This window comes from Notothenia rossii (genome assembly GCF_949606895.1).
Source record: "Notothenia rossii genome assembly, chromosome: 12".
In the NCBI taxonomy this organism is placed as follows: domain Eukaryota; kingdom Metazoa; phylum Chordata; class Actinopteri; order Perciformes; family Nototheniidae; genus Notothenia; species Notothenia rossii.
In genome coordinates this window covers 7,159,607-7,180,410 of record NC_136911.1, presented here as the reverse complement: position 1 = coordinate 7,180,410, position 20,804 = coordinate 7,159,607, and the positions used below count along the sequence as shown (strand labels likewise).

The 20,804-nt window shown below is 42.4% G+C and overlaps 1 protein-coding gene across 2 annotated transcripts in view; it reads right to left on the bottom strand.

Annotated features, from left to right (window-relative positions):
- Positions 1-20,804, bottom strand: part of ahrra (aryl-hydrocarbon receptor repressor a) — a 53,077-nt gene that overhangs the window by 6,683 nt on the left and 25,590 nt on the right. For both annotated transcript variants that reach the window (XM_079661166.1, XM_079661167.1), the window contains exons 4-5: positions 5,171-5,289; positions 1,078-1,167 (exon numbers count right to left, since the gene is read on the bottom strand). In XM_079661166.1, the coding sequence (XP_079517292.1) occupies positions 1,078-1,167; positions 5,171-5,289 (209 nt within the window). The remainder of the gene's footprint in view (positions 1-1,077; positions 1,168-5,170; positions 5,290-20,804) is intronic.

Sequence of the window (20,804 nt, the reverse complement as noted above, 5' to 3'; positions counted from 1 at the left end):
CACACACACACACACACACACACACACACACACACACACACACACACACACACACACACACACACACACACACACACACACACACACACACACACACACACACACACACACACACACACACACACACACACACACACACACACACACACACACACACACACAGTGTGTAACTCAGGGTGAAGCAGAGTTCTTCACCTTCCTGTGGCCTCTTAGCTGTTAGCGAGCCCTCTAGATTGAGAATTATGAGGCAGCAGACTGAAAGAGATGCTTTTACTCTATATCATTAGCCGTAGGATGAAAGAAAAGAAAATAGAAAGAGATGGATGGAAAATAATAGATTGGTTGGAGGTACAACTTGTTGAGTGATACGGTGATGATCTGTTTGATTAAAAATGTCTTTTAGCTCAACAATTTGGGAAATGAGCTTGTTTGTTTTTCTTGCCAAGAGTCATCTGGGAAGATAAATACCACTCTCACGTCTGTATTGTAAATATGTAGACCTGGTTAGCTTAGCTTAGCATAAAGACCAGAAACAAGGGGCTACATCTCCAAAGGTAACACAATTCACATATACTAGCATCTCTAAAGCTCACTAATGAACTCGTTTTTTATGTCTAATGGGTTTAATCCGTATAAAAACACAATTGTTGTATGGCTACAGTACGTGCCAGATTTTGTGTTTGCAGGGACACTAATCTCCCTGAGCTAGGGGACTTTAGAGATGCTAGTAGATGGATTTTGTTGCAGTTGAACACAGCCAGATTAGCTGTTCTTTCCACTTCTTGTGAGCATTATCAATCTTCTCATCTTGGCAAATAGCAAACATATTGTTTCTTGTGAGATGTCTAAATTCCTGAAATAGTTTTATGGATTCAGCTTACCTTGACCTAAGGCAGGAGTCCATTTATCGACTGAAAATGTGTGCTTGTAATGTGAGCAGTTGAGTAATAAGGGAGAAACTGAAAACAGAGGATTTGTTTTGTTGGAAGAGGACACTGTTTACGAGTCTGAATGCTGATATGTTCAGAGTATATCAAACCTTCATTATACAGCATCTAAAATATGAATGAGACTTACCTGATGAAATCCCAGATAGTCCACGATGGTTGAAGAGGCGTAAAATACCATCCCATCACTGCTCACCACCAAGGCAAAGCCTGTAAGAGACTACACACACACAGAGAGAGAGAGAGAGAGAGAGAGAGGAATAAGTGGTGACTCAGAGAAATTCATGCAGTAAACAAACACAACCAACAGTTGTTTTAATCGGTGCAGTTTTTGCAAAGCTGACTCTCGAGAGCATGATTGCAGCGGGCCGTGACACACTGCAACAAGTCCAATATTTTTGTTATTTAAGACTCAACTGACAACAGTTATTGCTGTTTTTCTCCAAGTGGGAAAAATAAAGCTGGCAGATTTGTAATGCAAAATATTGTTTTTAAAGGCTTTTTTTTTTGAATATTTTCTGTTGGTATTTAGATTTACGGTATTAACTTGAGGATAAAATACACACCAATGTACTCGCCTTTAAATGTATACATTTCATAAGATCGCAACTTTGATTATTAAGTCTGTTTGACTGGTAACATCCTTTGATTTGTGATCCCAAACACTTTGATTAAAAGCAGCAAAACTCCAGACCGCTTTCCCACTTTCCCTCTTTTCACACACACGTACACACAAGGGGGGAAAATGTGTTTGGCAGACACGGCTAACGGAAACAAGTGTTGATTAAAAAGAACATTTCAATAAATAACATAACTCGCTTCAGTCAAATAAGGAGTGATGGACAGCTGGAGATTGTGGTTAAAGTGTGAAAAAAGAAAGGAAAGGGAGAGGTGGACGAGGGGGAAAGGTCTTTCAGTGTGTGTGTGTGTGTGTGAGCATGTGTGTATGTGCACAGCTGTGATAGCGTGACAACTGCAAGACTACTTGACTTGCGTGACTGCTGCTGCCAGAGTCTGTCATCTCTATTTTACTGCGAGACTATGCAGGTCTTTCCCTCGCTTGGGTGTGTGTTTGTGTGGTGTATATCCCCGTGGCGTCTAAATTCACACTCATACCCTCCGAACATTGATCTGATTGCTTTAGCTAGCAGTGTAATGCTCTCTGCACATGCTCCGTCTGAACTTCATAATACATTCTGATACCTGTGAGCACAGCGATTTTTCCCAGAGGAGCTTGAGTCATACTGTGACAAAGCAACTGGACTACGATATGACAATATGTGGATGGGCAGGAGAGGGGAAGATGACTCTTGGGCAGTGTAGATACTGATGTTGTTTGACAAGTTCAACTGCCACATGTTCGTGACATCCATGTGGAGGGCGACCCCCCACAGACACACAGCTTTCTGCCGTAAGCCCTCAGAAATAAACAGTCTTAGGCAACAAAAGACATGCAGCACCTTTTGGACGGCTCTGAAGCTTTTGAAATGGACATGAGGTATCAACATAGATGAATATAGTCTCCAATATTCTCAATATATTAGTCAGTTGGGGCTTTACAAACATCTGGTAACAGAATGTTTTGGAAAATCAATATTTTTATGAAAACACTGCTTTATGTCTTAATCCAACATGTCAACGTGGGGAATATGAAAAAGCTTTTTTAAATGACTCAGTCCAAATAATGGACTAAAAAAGGACTTAAAAATGATTTGGTCCAACAAGGACATAAACAAAGGCCAACATTTACATGTTGAGTTTATTTAGGTTTTTTCAGAGAGTTCACCTTTATCCTTTGCTCTACAAAGCCACTGAAATGCCACAGTAAATGTCTGCAACCCAATTTCTTTGACATTTGTATTCTTCTGGAACGAAAAAGCCTTGGACTTGAGACCTGAAAAAGTGTGTTAAGGCAAAAACTATATTTTGTAGGATGATTATTGTAATGGCTTTCGAAATTGAAAATCTCAGCAATTATATTATAGATGAATACAGTGGATTTATTTTTGACTTGTCCAAAACTATAATTGGATCTTTTAGTTTGGAATAGGACAGGCAAAATGTCTATCAACTATATTTCTTTCCTTTATATAACAACTAGGCATAAAACCATGACATATATATTGTATTAATATTGGCTGCAAACTGTTTTTGTGTGTTTTCCGATACATATTTCCCTGTCTTTCCTGCATACTGAAGCCTTTAGGTAATGGAAACAGGCACCTGGTGCTGGCCTGCTCTGCCACATATCTGCATCCACTACACCCCCGGCTCCCATAACCGCCCCTACGAGACAGAAGCTTTGACTTACACATCTTAAGAGGTGCTTTGCACGCAGAGCCCAAAATAAAATATTGGTTCGCTAGATTTGGAAGCAAGTGAGAGGAGAGTTTGGATTGGGGGGGGGGGGGCTTGTCTCATTGCTTCTGGCTGTCAGAGGGAGATGAAAGCAGAGATGATGGGGTCATGACAAACATGGAGACCCTCTGCCACCAGGAACACACTCACATCCTACACACACTGACTGAGGTTAGAATAATATGGGTACGGATATTTTGAATGATATTTATGAAAGTTGGATATCAGCCAATGAGGGAAGCCACACTCACACATTAGAAATACATTACAGTGAGTCTTCCTATCAGTTGGTAAGTCCAGGGCTTTGGCCAAGTGATTGACTACATCAGGTCTCTCATCTGTACTAGTCACTATTCAAAAATGTTTTATTATTCTTTTGTTGACACACCATCTAAGGCACTTTAACCAAGCATTTAAATAATCCATATTTGTTGTAAATTCATGGTGTTTTAACTTTTTCATAAAAAAAGTTTTTTTAATCCGCAGGTCTTTGGAGTTTAAGTCTCTTCATTTAAATATATTTATACTGTACTTTAAATATATACAATAAATCATACAATGTATGGTATGTTGAACATTCCTATTGGTCAACACTTGCCCACACAAACATGCACACATACTATAACTCGCACATGCAACCACACACACACACACACACACACACACACACACACACACACACACACACACACACACACACACACACACACACACACACACACACACACACACACACACACACACACACACACACACACACACACACACACACACACACACACACACACACACACACACACACACACACACACACACACACACACACACACACACACACACACACACACACACACACACACACACACACACACACACACAGCTGTGAGGCCCGCTGTAGGTTGGTTGAGTCACGCAACGGGAGGCAGCACATCACTACGCTCAATCTATCCTTTTGTTACGCGCCCCATTGAGACAACCTAACAAGTTAACAGAAGCATCAGTGGATCAGCTCCACACTGAGTGGATCAGCTCCACACTGAGTGTGTGCACACAGTTGTTGGCAGCAGATCAGTCACTTGTTGTTCGACGGATAGCCATTAGGATATTGAGCGTGTAGCAATGATATCATGCTAAAGCGATTCCCATGTAGCGTGCTGCTGTGTTTGTCCGATTATGACCTTATGTCTGCTCTCATGCCTTCAACAGAAACATTTGCCTTTCTAGGAATTAAACCAAAAATGTAAACTATATTCAAAACATGCATTGTGTCCATGACAAAAACCCTAGAAATTACTTGTCAACACTTATTAAATCTGTGTCTAAAATCCGATTAAAGCTCCGAGGTCAACTGACAAAAAACAAATCTCCCATTTGCTCTGATTACTGTTGACAGGCTTGGTGTGTTCTTCTCACTCTCTTCTGCTCACTTTCTCTCTCTCTCTCTCTCACACACACACACACACACACGCACGCACACACACGCGCACGCACACACACACACACACACACACCTCAAGCTGGCAGCATGTGTGAGTCCCCACCTCCTCCATCAGCTCTGACACTCCCGTCTCACCCTGGTGTCACGCAACACCACAGCTCCGCAAAGGAGGTCAGGGCAAAGGGCACACACGCATTCAAATAAAACCTTTCCTCCCCTCGATCCCAATTCACCCTCACTTACTCACACTCAGACACAATTGGTCTCCTGATTGGTGTGTATACAAAAGATCGAAAATATCATCGAAAGGCGACGTTAATCATATCGCTAGCACTATGGTTCTAATGTACTCATTTGCTTTAAAAAGGCAGACACTTTTTTTTCACAGAATTGCACACACAAAGACAAAAGCCATGTGGTTTCTTACTTCCAGGAGGAGGCTGCTTTCATGGATGGTGGTGCCCGGTAGAGTGCTGTCTTTCCTGGGTTCAGGGTTAGAGGACGCTGTGCTGATACTTTGCTTCCTGGAGGGCTTCTCATTGTTCCCTATAAAAGAATAAAATAAATTGGTCAATTGGCTTATAGAGTGACTTGTTTATGTTGAAACAATGAACCGCAATCAGTTTTGCAGCCAGAGCAAATAAAAGAGCAGCCACAAACATAAACTGTTTTTATTAACCTTATACAAGCAGGGATATGTGCTGATATATGCTGGGAAGTTATATCAAGCACACCTAATACGGAGTCCTGTCGCCTGTCAATTCTCCCTTAACCTTTATGATATGGCAGTAAGAGAATTGGACCGGCACTCGGACATGTGGCCGACACATTAACTGTAACACCAGGTATTAGTCTGTGAGCTGGGGCCGTCTAACAAGACCAAACATTAGAGGATTTCACGACTTTACAGGATTCTCCCCACACGATATAGCAACACGCACATGTAAAGCTCTCTAAGAGGGTGAGGTAGAGCACAGGATTTTGGTGCGTTTTGGGATGATTTTTGAAATGTTAAAATGGACTTATTCAAACTGAAAAAAGGGTCTGCACAAATAAATATAATGCTGTTAAGATGGGCTTCATCCGCAAAACAGTGAAAGCTTTCTTGGTCCAACTTGTTGGGCTGCGTCTGACCTCTTTGTGGAGCAGTCCAGAACAAAAGGAACATTGTTCTTTGAATTTCAAAGAAGGGTCCTCTAAAGAGTCCTTAAACGCTAGATGAAGATTACTTAATTTTACTATTCTAATATAAAGAATTGTATCTTTGCACACTGCACCACAATTCACAGCCCACCTGCTCTATTGTGCTATCTGATATTGAAAACATAAGAAATATCCAATAAAGTTATAAAAATACCGCAAAGTAGAGTAAGTCACGCTCTATCTATTACTTTACATATGCTGTGCTCTTTCCGTGCAGAGTAAGCACTACTACCTACTATCATGCCAGAGTGTGTACACATGCAATTAGCCTACACGACTGTGGCGTGCAGAACTGTCACATGTGCATCGGTGACGTGTGCGTTGCGTGTTGGATGCATGTTTGCGTGTTTCTCTTATGAGTGTGCTGTCAGAGGGCATGTGGCTCACTACCAGAGATCAGCCCTTTTTTCTCCATCACTCATTGTAGCAGGCAGAGATTAGTCACGCAACGCACACACCACTGCCTCATTACAAAAAACTATCTAAGTATGTATGCATGTATGTATCTTCCGATGCTTCGTATAGTCCCCACCCCCATCGGATAACCCCATTACGGCTTCCCCTACCTCCCCCTTTAACCTTCTACCATCTCCTATCCCCTAGTCCATCCCTCCCCCCCATCAACCCTTTATCTACCCTCCTCCTCTTCCTCATATCTCCGCCCTTTCTTTGTTTCAATCGGCATCGCAAGCCACGATTTCGTGATGCTGAAAGAGTTCCCCTTCTCTTGAATCCACTCCGAATCACGCGATGCCCCCGTTTAATTTCCCATCCATACATTTCCTCTGGATGAACTTTTTTAATCACTTTTTTTCAGCAGTAGCTACATCCGTTTTATGAGCGAAAATAAAGGCTGCAATGTGTTCCTCTGCTTAAAATCAGGGTACGGGTTGATGACTACAGTGACAGGCAGCTTAGTAAACTCATAAAGGCCAATCATAACGTTAAGTATTTTGTCATCACCTCCGCTAGGTGCAAACACACACAAATAAACAGACTCAGACAGCCACACACACACACAACCATTCTCTTCCATTACTGCAATATCATCCAACCGGTGGAAACTAATGCAGAGGGAAATGAGGCTAATAAGCCTCTTGACTTTCCTCCTTCAACGCCTCATGTATTTTTGTTTTCTCTCTTACGGCAGCTTTTGGAGAGGACGCAGCGTCAGGAAAGACAAACAGACGGGATGATTAATTATCGGCACTTCCCCTGCCGACAGTACGGCCTTTATTCATCCCCGCTCGTGTCTTCGGGTTTGCTTTTCTTTGCCTCTATTTTCTCCCTCTCTCTCTGGTCCATAAAGGAAAACAGAGTAGGTAATGGTGAGGCGTTTATGTGCTCTGCGTAAAGACAGGGTGTTAGGTAAAAAGTGACAAGAAGCGGGATGTAGATGCTGCCAATGGGTGAGGCTGAAAGTGTCTAGCTCCTTCTGCCGGCCAGGTCTGTCTTTCCACTTCCACCGAGAACACGAAAGGTTAGGACCACCCGCCAAACAGCAAGCTAGAGTGTCATTCAATCTGCACACTGCCTTGGATGAGGGACTCTGGAGCGTGTGATGACATGAGTTGGGTTTGAGTCGTTGAAATGAAGAGATAATCTGATATTACAAAAGGGATTGAGATGGAATTGAATAGAAAACAGGAGAAAAGTCTTAAAGACTGTTTGTTAAACATGATAGGAAAGTTATGTGGCTGAATTATTACATCAAGTGTTCCTGTTAGAGTTGTCCCTCATTTACAAAACCTCCGCTGGTGCTTGTGGTCAGAGCCTAGGAATGAGCACATGAGAAAAAAAGTGTGTGAGTGTATCTAAGTGTGAGTTTAGGACACATTCCACATCAATCAGGAGTTTATTCGTGCAACCGCTAGGGGGTGAGGTGGCCCTTGGGCATATGGATTGTGTAGAGCACAGTCTGTGTGTTCTTCTGTTTTTAACACAGTCTCCTTTAAAGCCACTTCCTCCCGCTGCACTGATAACAGCCAAAAAAGAGAAATGTGAAGAAAAAGAAGAAACCTCCATATGGAGAGAGAGCGCTAAAAGGGGGTCTCTGCGGACCTGTAGTGTCACCGACATGCTTTTATTCTGAGGATAATGGAGATCAAACACAAAGGAATGTCTCACAAAATGAGAAGAAATTAATATTTCAATACAGTCGTGTACATTCGACATAGAGTTGGCATGGCATGACATTAGGTTGCAGAGCACTGCTGAAAAGTGTTGCATGTCTCGGAGCGCTTTATAAATCGTGAGTACAAGAGTAGCATGCGTTTTGAACCGAATGGTAGGTGATACTCCAGGTCCATTCTTTAGATCATGCTCCTATCCAGAACAATGTGCAGCGGGGGGGCAGGTAAGTGTTCATACATGGCTGCTCATAGTCACAACACCAGCTGCTGCACGGGACCTCTCCACCTGCATGCACACTCCAAATCCATTCAAACAGGTGGTTATGCTGCTTTAACTTTTTACTATTTCTACACATGTCATCGCTCATACCCTGCTAGTTTCAAGTCATTTATGGAAATAAATACAAGACAACCTCCAAAATGATGAAGCACTGTCGTAGACTAAGCTACCAAACCATAAACAAAGTAGTTGTAATTAGCTCCACATTGACCAAATATAACAGTCAAATGTGTCTTATGCATTAAGACTTAATAAAATACTGTAATAAGTCATTGTTACACTTGCAAGTGCTATTTTACTGCATTGTGATATACATTTGTTTTGATACTACATTCATAGTTTTATTCAAGCAACACTTTTGAAACTTGACTTTTTTTCCATCAATGGAAAATCCAAACTTATAGCAGAAATGTATTTATTTTCTATTAAATGTCTAAAATGCCTGAGTGACACATCCATGCTCTCGTTCTGCCATCTTTTGGCAGCTGATCCTCTTCTGTGCGTTCGGCTTGTAAAGAGCTCCGGACTTGAACATGTGAACACTGCGCAGCACAGCAGCCCCTCCCCTTCCACAAGGCTTGCGTGAGTAGAGAAAACTGTGTGTGTGTGCATATGTGTGTGTTGAGGTTGGGTTGGCTTACAGCCACTTCCTTTGCCTATTCCCGCCCCCTTCCCTCAGCGCTCTTCTTCTCTGTCTCTCTCTCCCTCTCTCCGCAGGCACAGGAAATCCACAGCAGAGAGAGCAGCACCAACACACACACACACACACACAGAGGGAGAGAGAGAGGGGGAGAGAGAGAAAGAGAGAGAGAAGCTGGCTGATCAAGGGCTGGTTGTCACGCGAGCGAGCCGTCTGTCAATCTCCCCCCCTTCCTCCTGACAGGGTGCTGGCGGCTGGCCAAGGCCTTGCGTGCAAGCCGGCGAGCCACATTAGCCCATAAAGAATTTCATAATAGCAACAGCTGTTAAATATTGATGACTGCTGGCAAGCGCTCAATGGTGCTTCGCAAAAAGGTTAAGCCTGCGCTGTAATGGAAGCTAATACTTCATTATGCCACAGATCAAATGTCCGGATCTCGGCCTGTCCAAATCCAACTCGTACCATTTCAACTTTTTTCTTGTTTTTGCAATGTGGCAGAGAAGGGGACTCACTGAAAGAAAGTTTAAAGGACTTTCATAGTTTTGTTTGAAGACAAACAGGAGCTTTTGTTTAACTCTGTTCCAGTTGGTGGATATATAAAGAATGCATTAAACTACAATCATCAATAAACCTTGATACAAACGTTAAATCGGTGTATAATCTTTCTGCTCTGTTTTGGATGAGATTGTTTTGTTTCCACTCTGACATATAAGATTACATTTCAAGGGATTGACTGCAGGGATTTAGAGCAATTCCCTTTGAACAAAACAACATGTACAAAAATACTTTTCTTGGAATCGCAAATATGTGTCTTTCAGAGGAGATTAAAGCGTGAGTGAGAGATTATGTTTGAAGGGGGTGTGTACTGTATGTGGAGTTGCTAGGGGAAGTCTATCTCTAGAAAAGAAACCTTGAGAAGAACAAAACAACAGCCTTGGTACTGATGTAAAGGGGAAGTGATATTATGACAAAGCAAAGAGATCACATAGATCGGCGGTAAACTCAATTGTTTCCACTTCTCTGTTTTGGTTGGCAAGCAGACACACAAGTCGTCACCATGCTGTAAAAGAGTGATATGTCTCCACACATGAGCCCTCGGGCAAAACAGACTTGTATAGCAACTGCTCCACAGTGTACTGCTACTGTATGTGGCTTGACTTCATAAAAGAGGCGCCATGCACTCTTTGCATACACAACGCTGGAGGAGTTTTACAGCGATCATAATATGAAAGTAATCTAATTGCTTCTATAAATAGAGAACATGACTGATTGTGGCGCACATGTTTAATGTGAGCACGATGTTTGTCGGTTGAGAAAACCGTTTTTTTCTGATGAACCCGTTGAAGGAGCATGCAGAGTGAGCTGCAGAGTGAGCTTAAAAGGCTGTCTAAACACTCCTAAATCTGCCTTGTCAAGCCACGGGAGAATTAACCGCAACATAAGACCGTGGTGCAATATTTATACAGACAATTAGAAAAACTAACACAATGCAACTGGATGCAGGCCCAAGGAGAATGTGCTTCAGCCTGAAATGATGTGCTCTCCACTCACAGGCCGCATTCAGGCATGAGTTGCGTGAGACGGGCCAGTTATGCAGGAAAGCTTTTAATTTGACTGTACCCAAATGAAGGCAACAGTGTATTTTCTAATTGAAGACAACAAGACGCTGCAGATTTCCTGCCATTGCCGAGGACCTGACCCTCAGTCTGCTCAGCGGGGGTGAGCTGAGGATACTCAGTACCGCATGAGTCACATATAACCCTGCCTGGAGGGAGAACGGCAACACACGTGGACAAACTCTGAAGCTCGCACAAACAAACACACATAATGGGAGTATACTTGCAGGAGAAACGCCATTGTTAGGCCTGCTTTCCACTCTCTTCAGCTTGTCTCATTTGCTTCTATGTTTATCTCAAACTCTCATCTCATCAACATTTCATTTTGGGGACATACTTGGACTTTTGTCGGAAAAATAAGGATGCAAAGGGTACGCTTTTCTACATTATTGGTGTATATTATAGTAGTTTTCAGCCTACTGTGAAATGAATAGTAACAACTTATACATTTCCAATAGAAAATATGTATGAAATCACTCTTCTCTGAGATGCACTGCATCACTGTAAAAGACATCATCCCTTGCATGAATGTATGTGACTCTATAAATAGTTTTCCCCTGGATTCCTGCTTTGATGAGGATTGCTTGTTGCTCTCTCAAGGAGCTGGCGGTTAATAAAAGTTGCATTCAGGAAACCCACCTGGCCACAATAAAGCACCAGCCATCTATTGCTGTGCTCACACAATCTCCATTTTTACAGCAGTCAAGATTCAAGAGCTCCAAAATTAACGTACACAGCATGTTCTCCTAAACTGTAAAGTTTATTTGCTAGTGGCTGTAAAGCCCCTCTCACTGATTCTGAGTTTAATTAGAGATACATTTGAAATGAAAACCTTTCACAAACAAACACAATATTGAAACAGATGTGCTTTAAGAGGTGAATGTTGTAAATGTGTTAAATATGATTGGAATTGCAGGGGGAAAGGGGTTTAAGCTGGAGAGGAGGGGCCATTATTTGTTGGTGGTTCCTTAAATTGACTTATTTAGGTGCAGGCCTAGTCAAAAAACTCTAAAGTAAGTCAACCAAATAAAAATCTCGACCATTAATGTACTGCAGAACAAAGGGCTGTTGGTTAAAAAATGTATAAAAAAGTACAAAGTGTTTACTATATAGCCCACTCATCTTTACCACTGAGCTTTCATTCAAAATGTAGCCTTCTGCTTATTTAGGCTGAAAGAGGAACATGTTAACAACAACTGCGGGAATAATTATTAGTTTTCAGTGTGTGTGCATTCCTGCGTGATACGAAAAAAGAAGTTTACAGTCTGGAGTACCACATGCACCTCCGCTTTAGCAAACTGCCGGTTGTTTGTGTTGCGTGCCAACTAGTGTCCCTCGCATTATTGAAAATAACAGGGAGAAAGAAGCACAACAAGCCTCAGATTATCCCTCTCCTATTCTCCTCCCTGTTGGCCACTGGAAGGCCACCATCACTTGTTCTGCGGCCTCACCAGCACAGCAGGTTGTCTGGAAAAGAACCACACCTTTCATGAAAAGTTCATTTGATCTGATCCTGTTTGTATTTTCTTCTATCCATGCAACCTCTCCATAACAAGGGGGTAATCCGTTAAAAAAGATTATAGTGTCGTTTTGGCCCATTGAGGCAAATAATAATGGGCAGATGGTTCCTCAGGCTGAATCCATACGGGAGGGAAACTACACTAATGCTGCTGCAGCACGCAATGCTAAACCAATGCTAACCACGGAATGCTTCAGGATATCAACAAGTTGGGTTCATTTGCTCAGCTTATACCACTTTAAGAAATCATTGTATTGGAAGAAATGTATACAAAGTGGCTTACATAATGTACTAATTAGGAAGTTGGACTGACTTAAAGTACTTTGACCGTCATTTGCTGAAACTCTGCTGGGGCAAAATGTCTTGTAAAAAAAACATCCATCACAAAAGCGTTTTATAAACTAAGAAAACACACTTGTTTTTAAACATTGTTAAAGTGTTCTTTAGCAAATTAAATGTGGTTTTAAATGGTTTACTTAGTCAAAAACAAAACCACAAAGCCAGGCAATACATGGTTTTCTTTAAAAAGGAACAATAAATGAACTAATGTGTTGACAATGTAGTATGTCCCTTGCAGAATCTACATCAAAACACCACACACACATGCCCAGAAAGGCCGGCTAATGTGTAATTAAATTAGTGTGAGGTGGTTAGGTTGTCAAGGGTTGAGGGGGATCAAGTGATAGCCATGATGCTGATCATGCTTTATGCATGAAAGCCATTAAGTTGTCAGTCAGTCGACTCTCAGAGGTGTTATGTGTCCAATGTGATTCTGTACGTGTGTGTGTGTGTGTGTGTGTGTGTGTGTGTGTGTGTGTGTGTGTGTGTGTGTGTGTGTGTGTGTGTGTGTGTGTGTGTGTGTGTGTGTGTGTGTGTGTGTATTTGTGAATCAGGTCATCTAGAGCAATACTGATTGCATTACGTAAAGTTTCCTTCCCTTTATCACTCTAATCATAACGTTATATGTGCAGCTGCCATCCCACCACAGCCCTTCATGGAGTTAAAAAACTATTTTTTATTACAATAAGCCATTAAAAAAAATCATTTTGTGGTGCGAGGCCTAGCAGTTTCAGCCCCACCTGTCAGCTTCGCTTTACCGTGAGTGACCCATCGCCTGCTTTTCTCACCAACAATATCACACAACAATTTGGCCTCTGACACAGCTAATTCATTAGGCGACACGCTAACCCTACAATCATCTGATTATCCTTCTCCTAACACCTTGTCTCTGTGTTGTAGGCTATTAAAACTGGGACATCAGACAAACACCAAAAACATCCAGAGGCGTTTTATCCAAAAAATGATGTTGCCTGTAAAATGAAGTTCAGTCAGACAACTCACGTGTTTCTATGTTTATTATAAGCAGCATATAGTTTGAGTTTGGCGTCTAGGCTCGGGCCTCATCACTCCACAGATTTACAAAGAACATTGAGGTGATGATTAGATAAATATTTCCCGAGCCTACAGGTGGAAGCTGGGGTGGTGTTTGGTTGGTTGTAAGAGGGACGATGTGCGTCACGTGTTAATGTGTGATTGGTGCTCGAGTTGACTGCCTGAACTAGCTCGCAGGCTTCGCCCCATTTGTGATTAAGCCCAGCCTAAGGCTTTTGAGAAAGTGACAACTACTGTCTAAGTGAGGACCGAACAGGCAAAACATTCTAGCTTACCTAGTGTTTAAGATGTTCTAATAATACTTGTGTGTATAAAAGTAATGAACGCTAAAACAAAATAAAAGCTGGTGGCAGCTTTAATCCAACAACCATAGTATCAGCTTTCCTTGTAAATTTGCTCCAGGTGTATAAAATAACTGACTGTTGTACATATCTTTTGTCAAGTTTGGACATATCGTGACTGTCCACTTCACATTTTCCCATCTGTGCCCCTTGCATGTCATCACAACACTCTAATCCAAGCCTGTTTATAATAACAGTGTGTGCTCCTATCACTTCATTTGGCTCAGGGAGGGAGGACATACACCCCCTGTGCTATTGCCAAGCAGGCGATACGGGTATATGTGTGTGTGTGTGTGTGTGTGTGTGTGTGTGTGTGTGTGTGTGTGTGTGTGTGTGTGTGTGTGTGTGTGTGTGTGTGTGTGTGTGTGTGTGTGTGTGTGCGTGCGTGCGTGTGTGTGCGTGTGTGTGGTAAGGATATAAGGGGGCGGAGGGCATGATGGGGAGTGATGGTGGGATCACGCAAGCTTGCTAAAAGAGGCAAAGTCAGGAGAGAGTCACGCATGGTATGGCTTTGCTGTGGATGCCACTCAGTCGCCACTGTACTTCCTGGCATCTGGTGTTAGCGTGATGCCACGAGTGTATGTATGTATGTGTGTGTCTGTTGTGTCGAGTTTCCAACAAGTTAAGGGATTTTCGGAGTGTAAATAAACACCGACTTGTCTGCCCTCTCCAAACAGGCCTTCACTGTGAATTGGAAGACCATTTTCTCACTGTACACGCGAAGCTGCCAACTGCAGCGCACACTAGCATGTTCACTTTCGAGGGAATATATGATACGCTACTCAGCCAGTAAAACTGTGATGAAATTATTCTGGAGGAGCACTGTCCTGAGACTTCAAAAATCCTGCGTTATAATCTCTTGGTGTAGATTTTGGACAACAAGTCAGAATATCTTGATTATATAGAATATAGAATATATTCTGTCTGTAAATATGTCTTTAGAGTGCCTGGATCTTTCCTTAAATCAAAAAGGTTAGGGTGCATGTGTTTCTGGTGTTGTGACAACTGTTAGGTCAGGCTGAATTCCGCTCTTTGCGTGTGAGCACGCTTATGACACATGAATTGTTTGTGTGCCGTGGTGATGATCTCATCAACATGTGTCTAAATCTGTTCTCCTCCTCAGATGATACTCTTCTCACGGAAGCGAAGTTAGAAGCAGTGGTCAGTGAGTGAGTTTGTGTGTGCTTAAGTGTGTATTTGGATCAGAGAAAAAGAGCGATTGTTTGGGACAGCTAGGCAGAGCACAGAAGGGCAGAGCCGGGTCAGCCGAGCGGACTGAGTGTCATCGTCCACTGACCCAAAAGCCTCCCTGTCCCTGAATAACACACACGGACAAAGACCCTGACTTGCACTCTAAAATGCATTTTCTGATCTGGAAGCTGGTCCAATATTGGTTGGCAAATATATTAATTACATTGTAATTTTGAAATTTTCATGAACAATAATGATTGTTTAGCATTTGAAACAGAATTAAAAACATAATAAGAAAATACAACTTTTGAGATGTTAAATCGTGGCTTCATGGTCCTGCAATGTGTTGAACTCTGCAGTTGATGGAGGCAAGGGATAAATGTGGAAAAAAGTTTCAGGCAACATTTCGAAAGCTAATTTGATTTATGTAAATAGTAGGTAACATCCAGTCATTATATCATTTGATTTGTTAGGATTTACATTACTTATTGAGACAACTGCTGGACGAAATGCGAGATGAGATCATGTGCATCTGATATTGGTTTTCGAGTTGGAGATAGAAATGTAATCAAACATGCATGCGTGTATCTGTCAACTCTTCAAAACCAACAATGGTTGGGGCTTGGAGTCATGATGTGACTTCTGGGAGTTTGATACTTCACAATATATCATAGAATGTAATGTGCGGCACGCGTCACAAACTATAGCCTTGCCATTATCACCACCATACTAATAAGCCTCACATTACCCCATGTGTCAGTAAACCAACATTTGGGCGCAGCAACATATAAACTTCCACTTTGGCTCTTTCGTGTTGCTATACAGCTGAGACTTGTGGGTAACACCGCTGGACTAGGGCCCAAACTCCCCAACTTAAACCCCCAGTTCTGACAATTTCCATGCTTTTAGTTAATTCATAAAAGTTATATGTTCCTCATCTTTGGGGGAGGAATCCTCTAGTCTAATAAAGACTGATTAATAGATATGTTACAAGATTTTGTCTGTAGTAGTAAAGTACATCTAACACTTGTGCACCCACCAAAGTGGCATCCACTTCAATCTTCTACTTACGTATTTATCTCTTCTAATCTCTGACGTTGCAATGGCTACATTAACTCACCAGAAATCATCAACGTTTCATCTTATCAAATCTAATCTGCCACACAGAGCGAGATGTGCCATGGAGGCTTTTATGAGTCTTGTGGTTTCAAACCAAGACCCAGAAACTCAAGTAGCTGCTTTGCCCACTGGGAGCCCCAAAGTCAACTTCAGTATCATTGCTTAACCGACATTTAACCCGTCTTTGTAAATCACATTGTATAACTCTGCGTTCTTGCTGAGAGAAATCTTTCAATGTCTAGAAGATTTTAAGTGATTTGAAGATTGATTATGCTTTTTTTTTTTTCATAGACTCAGCATGTGATTTCCAAGCAGAGGGACCGCGACCGAGACACCTCAAACCAAACGTGTGTGGAGTTGAAAACATGTGTTTCTGAAAGCTGTTTATCTGGAGCTGCTCTGCACCGTACTGTAAGCAACTATGCAGGCCTGTCCTCTAATATTTTCTGCTTGCAGCTGAATTCTTTATGAGCAGGACCACATAAATTCCTTTGCAATAGCTTCAGGATGTCTCCGGAATAACAGTAATATCTCTGATTTGGGAAAGTATTAGCAGCTCAACACACTGCTGTGACACTGCGACCTACTCACGCGAGGCCTCTTTCACCCTTTATTGCATTTGCCTCGTAAATTGTGGCTTGTTTTCAATTGAATCTAATAGGACAAGTATTTGGCTAATATTGCTTATAATACATTATTTTGATGATTCTAAAATGGCATAGAGTTAGATTGAATTTCATGGATATCAACCGATTTTATTACCCTGCAATCTTATGTCTGTATCTTCAGAAATGGAAGATTAACAACATACGCACACAGAAACCAAATGCAAACAAGGAAGGTTTGCAATCTAAGTCAGTAAGGGATATGGCGTCTTGCTCAAGGATACTTCAACAGGACGCAGCTTTGGACCGTCCATTTGGGGGCCGGTCTCCCGTTACACACACTGCGCGCACACACAGAATAAACACACCAAATACCCACATCCTCCTCACCCGACAACAGTGCTGCAACTGTTCCTCATGTGACAGAGGGGGGGTGAGCTGGTGAGCCGAGGGAGTGGCGGGGAATAGCGTGCGAAGACCTAATACAATGTTTCAACCCCAGATGGGTCAAATCAGTAGCCCACAATCAACAAATTTGGCCCTGCTTTACATGTCAAGAGGGACGGCACAGGGAAAAGAGAGGAATCAGTTTCTTCTCACCCCCATGCTTCTTTTTATTGCCTGCCACAGCTTATAATTATTAATTACTGTAGCTGTTTTTCCATTGTGGAAGAGAAAAGAAAAACGGATGTTAAGGAGAGAAAATGAGAGTGGAGGCCAGTTGGAAGCATGTAGCAAAAACGGCTGCTTTCTAACATCAGGGCATTTCATGGAAACTTAGGTATAGGTTAACTGCACTAGATGTTAGGGGTCATGGGACACCCTCAAGCTTTGTCTTTCCTCCTAAATCCACATGTTAGTACAGCAGGATGTGCTCAGCAAATGCCTCGCGGTCAGCCGATCCATTTTCTCACTGACACCAGTGATTATTAGCAGCACCGCAAAGCCTTTTCAGGGCTGGCAGGGCAACTTTGTCTCCGTCCATAAGGGTTAGGATGTGCCGCGAGGACACCTGGTGCGCCACTTCGGACCGAGGCCTTCCTAATGCGTTCACAGTAGGGATGTTCAAATGAAGCCGATTATATCACTGCCTCTGGAGAAATAAGGCTCCGAGATAAGAGAAGTTTGAGCGTCCTGGGCCAAATTATCGGTGGCAAATCAGACACACACACACACACACACACACACACACACACACACACACACACACACACACACACACACACACACACACACACACACACACACACACACACACACACACACACACACACACACACACACACACACACACACACACACACACACACACACACACACACACACACACACACACACACACACACACACACACACACACACACACACACACACACACACACACACACACACACACACACACACACACACACACACACAGCGCTCTTTACCACTTTACCCATGAAAGTGTGTGGTCTTGTCATGTAGGCTTCCTTTCCACTGTGGCCTCTCCTCTTTAAATAGGCTGCTATAATCTGTCCATTCAAGCACAGACACATCTAGTTTCAGACCATATTTTATAATGCACTGTGCAGCTTGAAAATTCACAGACTGGAAGATTTGAGCACCAGATCTGATGTTGCAGGCTCAAAATTGGTGGGAAAGGATCTAACTGGTGTGAAATGAATATAAACGCCATGCTGTTTCCTAAAACACCTATTGAAGAACAATAAATGGTTACGGATGATAGGCAGCTTTCTGCTTTAGCTTTGTATGTGTTTGCACAGGACACATTTATTTATTAATGAGTTAACAAACTGTTAGGGCGTGGGCTAATACTCACCATTCACTTGTTTATACAAAAGCATTTGAGTGTGAACTCAAGTTTGGCTCAATTGGATGTTGCAAGTCAACAACCAATTCCCATGCTTAAAATCTGACTGACAAAGAATGGAATCTTTTGTGCATGATAAAAAAGAGGCAGAAAGAGAGGAAAAGGTCGAGTAAAGCCAGGGTGGGAGCTGTCATAAAATGAACCGAGAAAGAGATTCAAAGTCTGTGTTAGAAGGAATGAGAAATCCATTGCGGCTGCACTGTACTGTGAAGGAGAGTCAGAGAGATCTCCAGATGTGTCTCAAACATGCTTCAAGTTTCATTGAGATACTTAGTGGGTCTTAGTGAAGCGGACCCGGGGTTTTGTATTAAACCCAATCCAGTCTGGCCCATGTTCACGCAGGACCAGATGGTTAGCACATGAGAGACAGATAGTAAACAGATCTGACCTTAATTGTACAGCTACCTTTAAGATAATTGTACACGGCAAATTGCTTAGTAGATTAGATGTATTGTATAGCTTCATACAAGATGATTAACACCATCCTGCTGCACCACCATCGCTGTCTTGCATGATCTATTTGCATTACTTTAGAGGATTTGAGTCCTTAGCATTGCGGCAAATTGAAAAGTTATGGATTTGTTACTGCTACTCTAAAGAACTTTACTTTTGCTTCACTTGCAGGTATAAATCTTCATCGGGTATCTGTAAAATGTATTTGAGGAAAACACATTTCCAGCTAATGCAAAGGATGTTGAAACACCTCCCTCATTTCAACACTTCCACAACCCGATGTGAAAGTCTGACACCACCTCTCCTTTCCTTTACCCTTCTCCTCTTCCCCACTCACGACGGTCACAGCTTCTCCCTGTCTAAACATTTGGGCTAATTATGCCACAATGGAGAAATTCACTTCCAATCACCAGGGGAGAATCACTGAGGCAGGAGAAAGGTCAAGACAGCGAGGGAGATGGAGGAAAGAAAGAGAGAAACACATCCTGATAAGACCATCTTTGCACTATTGTTGAGCAGAAAGGATGACTAATCTCTGCTGATTTTTATTTAAATATTCATAGAAAATCATAATAAGAATAATGAAATATAGATTATTTGATACTTCGCATATGAATTACGCGTTGAATAGTTTAAGCGGGACTCAAATTAAACACAAAAAATACAATTAGGACTTCCTTTTTTGCTGTTCTGGGAGTTAATTTATTCAGATTTATATCTAGCTATAATTTTCCTGTGATATTTTAAACAATGGCTGAAAGGAGCTTTAGCCAACATGCCATAGCTGCTATGACCTCAAATTCATCTCAAATTGACACCAAGCCCAACGAGTTGGTTGTCATGCGTCAAGTGGAACATAAACTGTGGCATCTTTCATGCAGTATATAGATCTTCTTCTTTTTTTTTTTAAATCACATATGAGCTGAAGGTACGTTTTTTATCTGGCACATAATCACACAGCATTATAAGCTTCGGTGTTCTTACGAAGAGCCAAATTAAAGACTTTAAAAGAAAGGAAGGGCAGCGGAGGAGGGAAAAAGCTGCTTCTGATTCCAGGTTTGTTTCTATGACTGTCTGTGTGGGATCTAAACTGATCAGCGTCAGGTATGACTGCCCTGCAACCTGAAGGCGTTTAGGTGTGTGTGTGTGTGTGTGTGTGTGTGTGTGTGTGTGTGTGTGTGTGTGTGTGTGTGTGTGTGTGTGTGTGTGTGTGTGTGTGTGTGTGTGTGTGTGTGTGTGTGTGTGTGTGTGTGTGTGAGAGAGAGAGAGAGAGGGAGGGAGGGTGAGAGAGAAAGAGAGCTGGGATTCCCTAAAGCGTGTTCAGTAAATCCTCAACCGGCACGGATTCCCAGGCATCGCGTGCAGCAGGGTGGGACTGCACAGCTAAGCCCCGCCCCCCCACACATGCATATACACACACATATAGCCAAACACATGCACATACAGTAGACAACAGCTCCTAACAGAGGCCAGTGTAATGTTAGGTGCAAGGCTTAAGCTGGTGTCGTGGGAGGGTTAATGGATTTCAACCATTTACTCACTTGTCATCCCCATTAAATCCATAGCTGGTCCTTTCGTGACCAAATGAGAGCTCTTATCTCTGTAACAGTCCTCATCTGGTTAAACTCAACCCTGCTTCTCTCTACGGTGTGTGTCAGTGGGAATGCATATCCCCTGTATGCTAGCAGCAGCTCTCG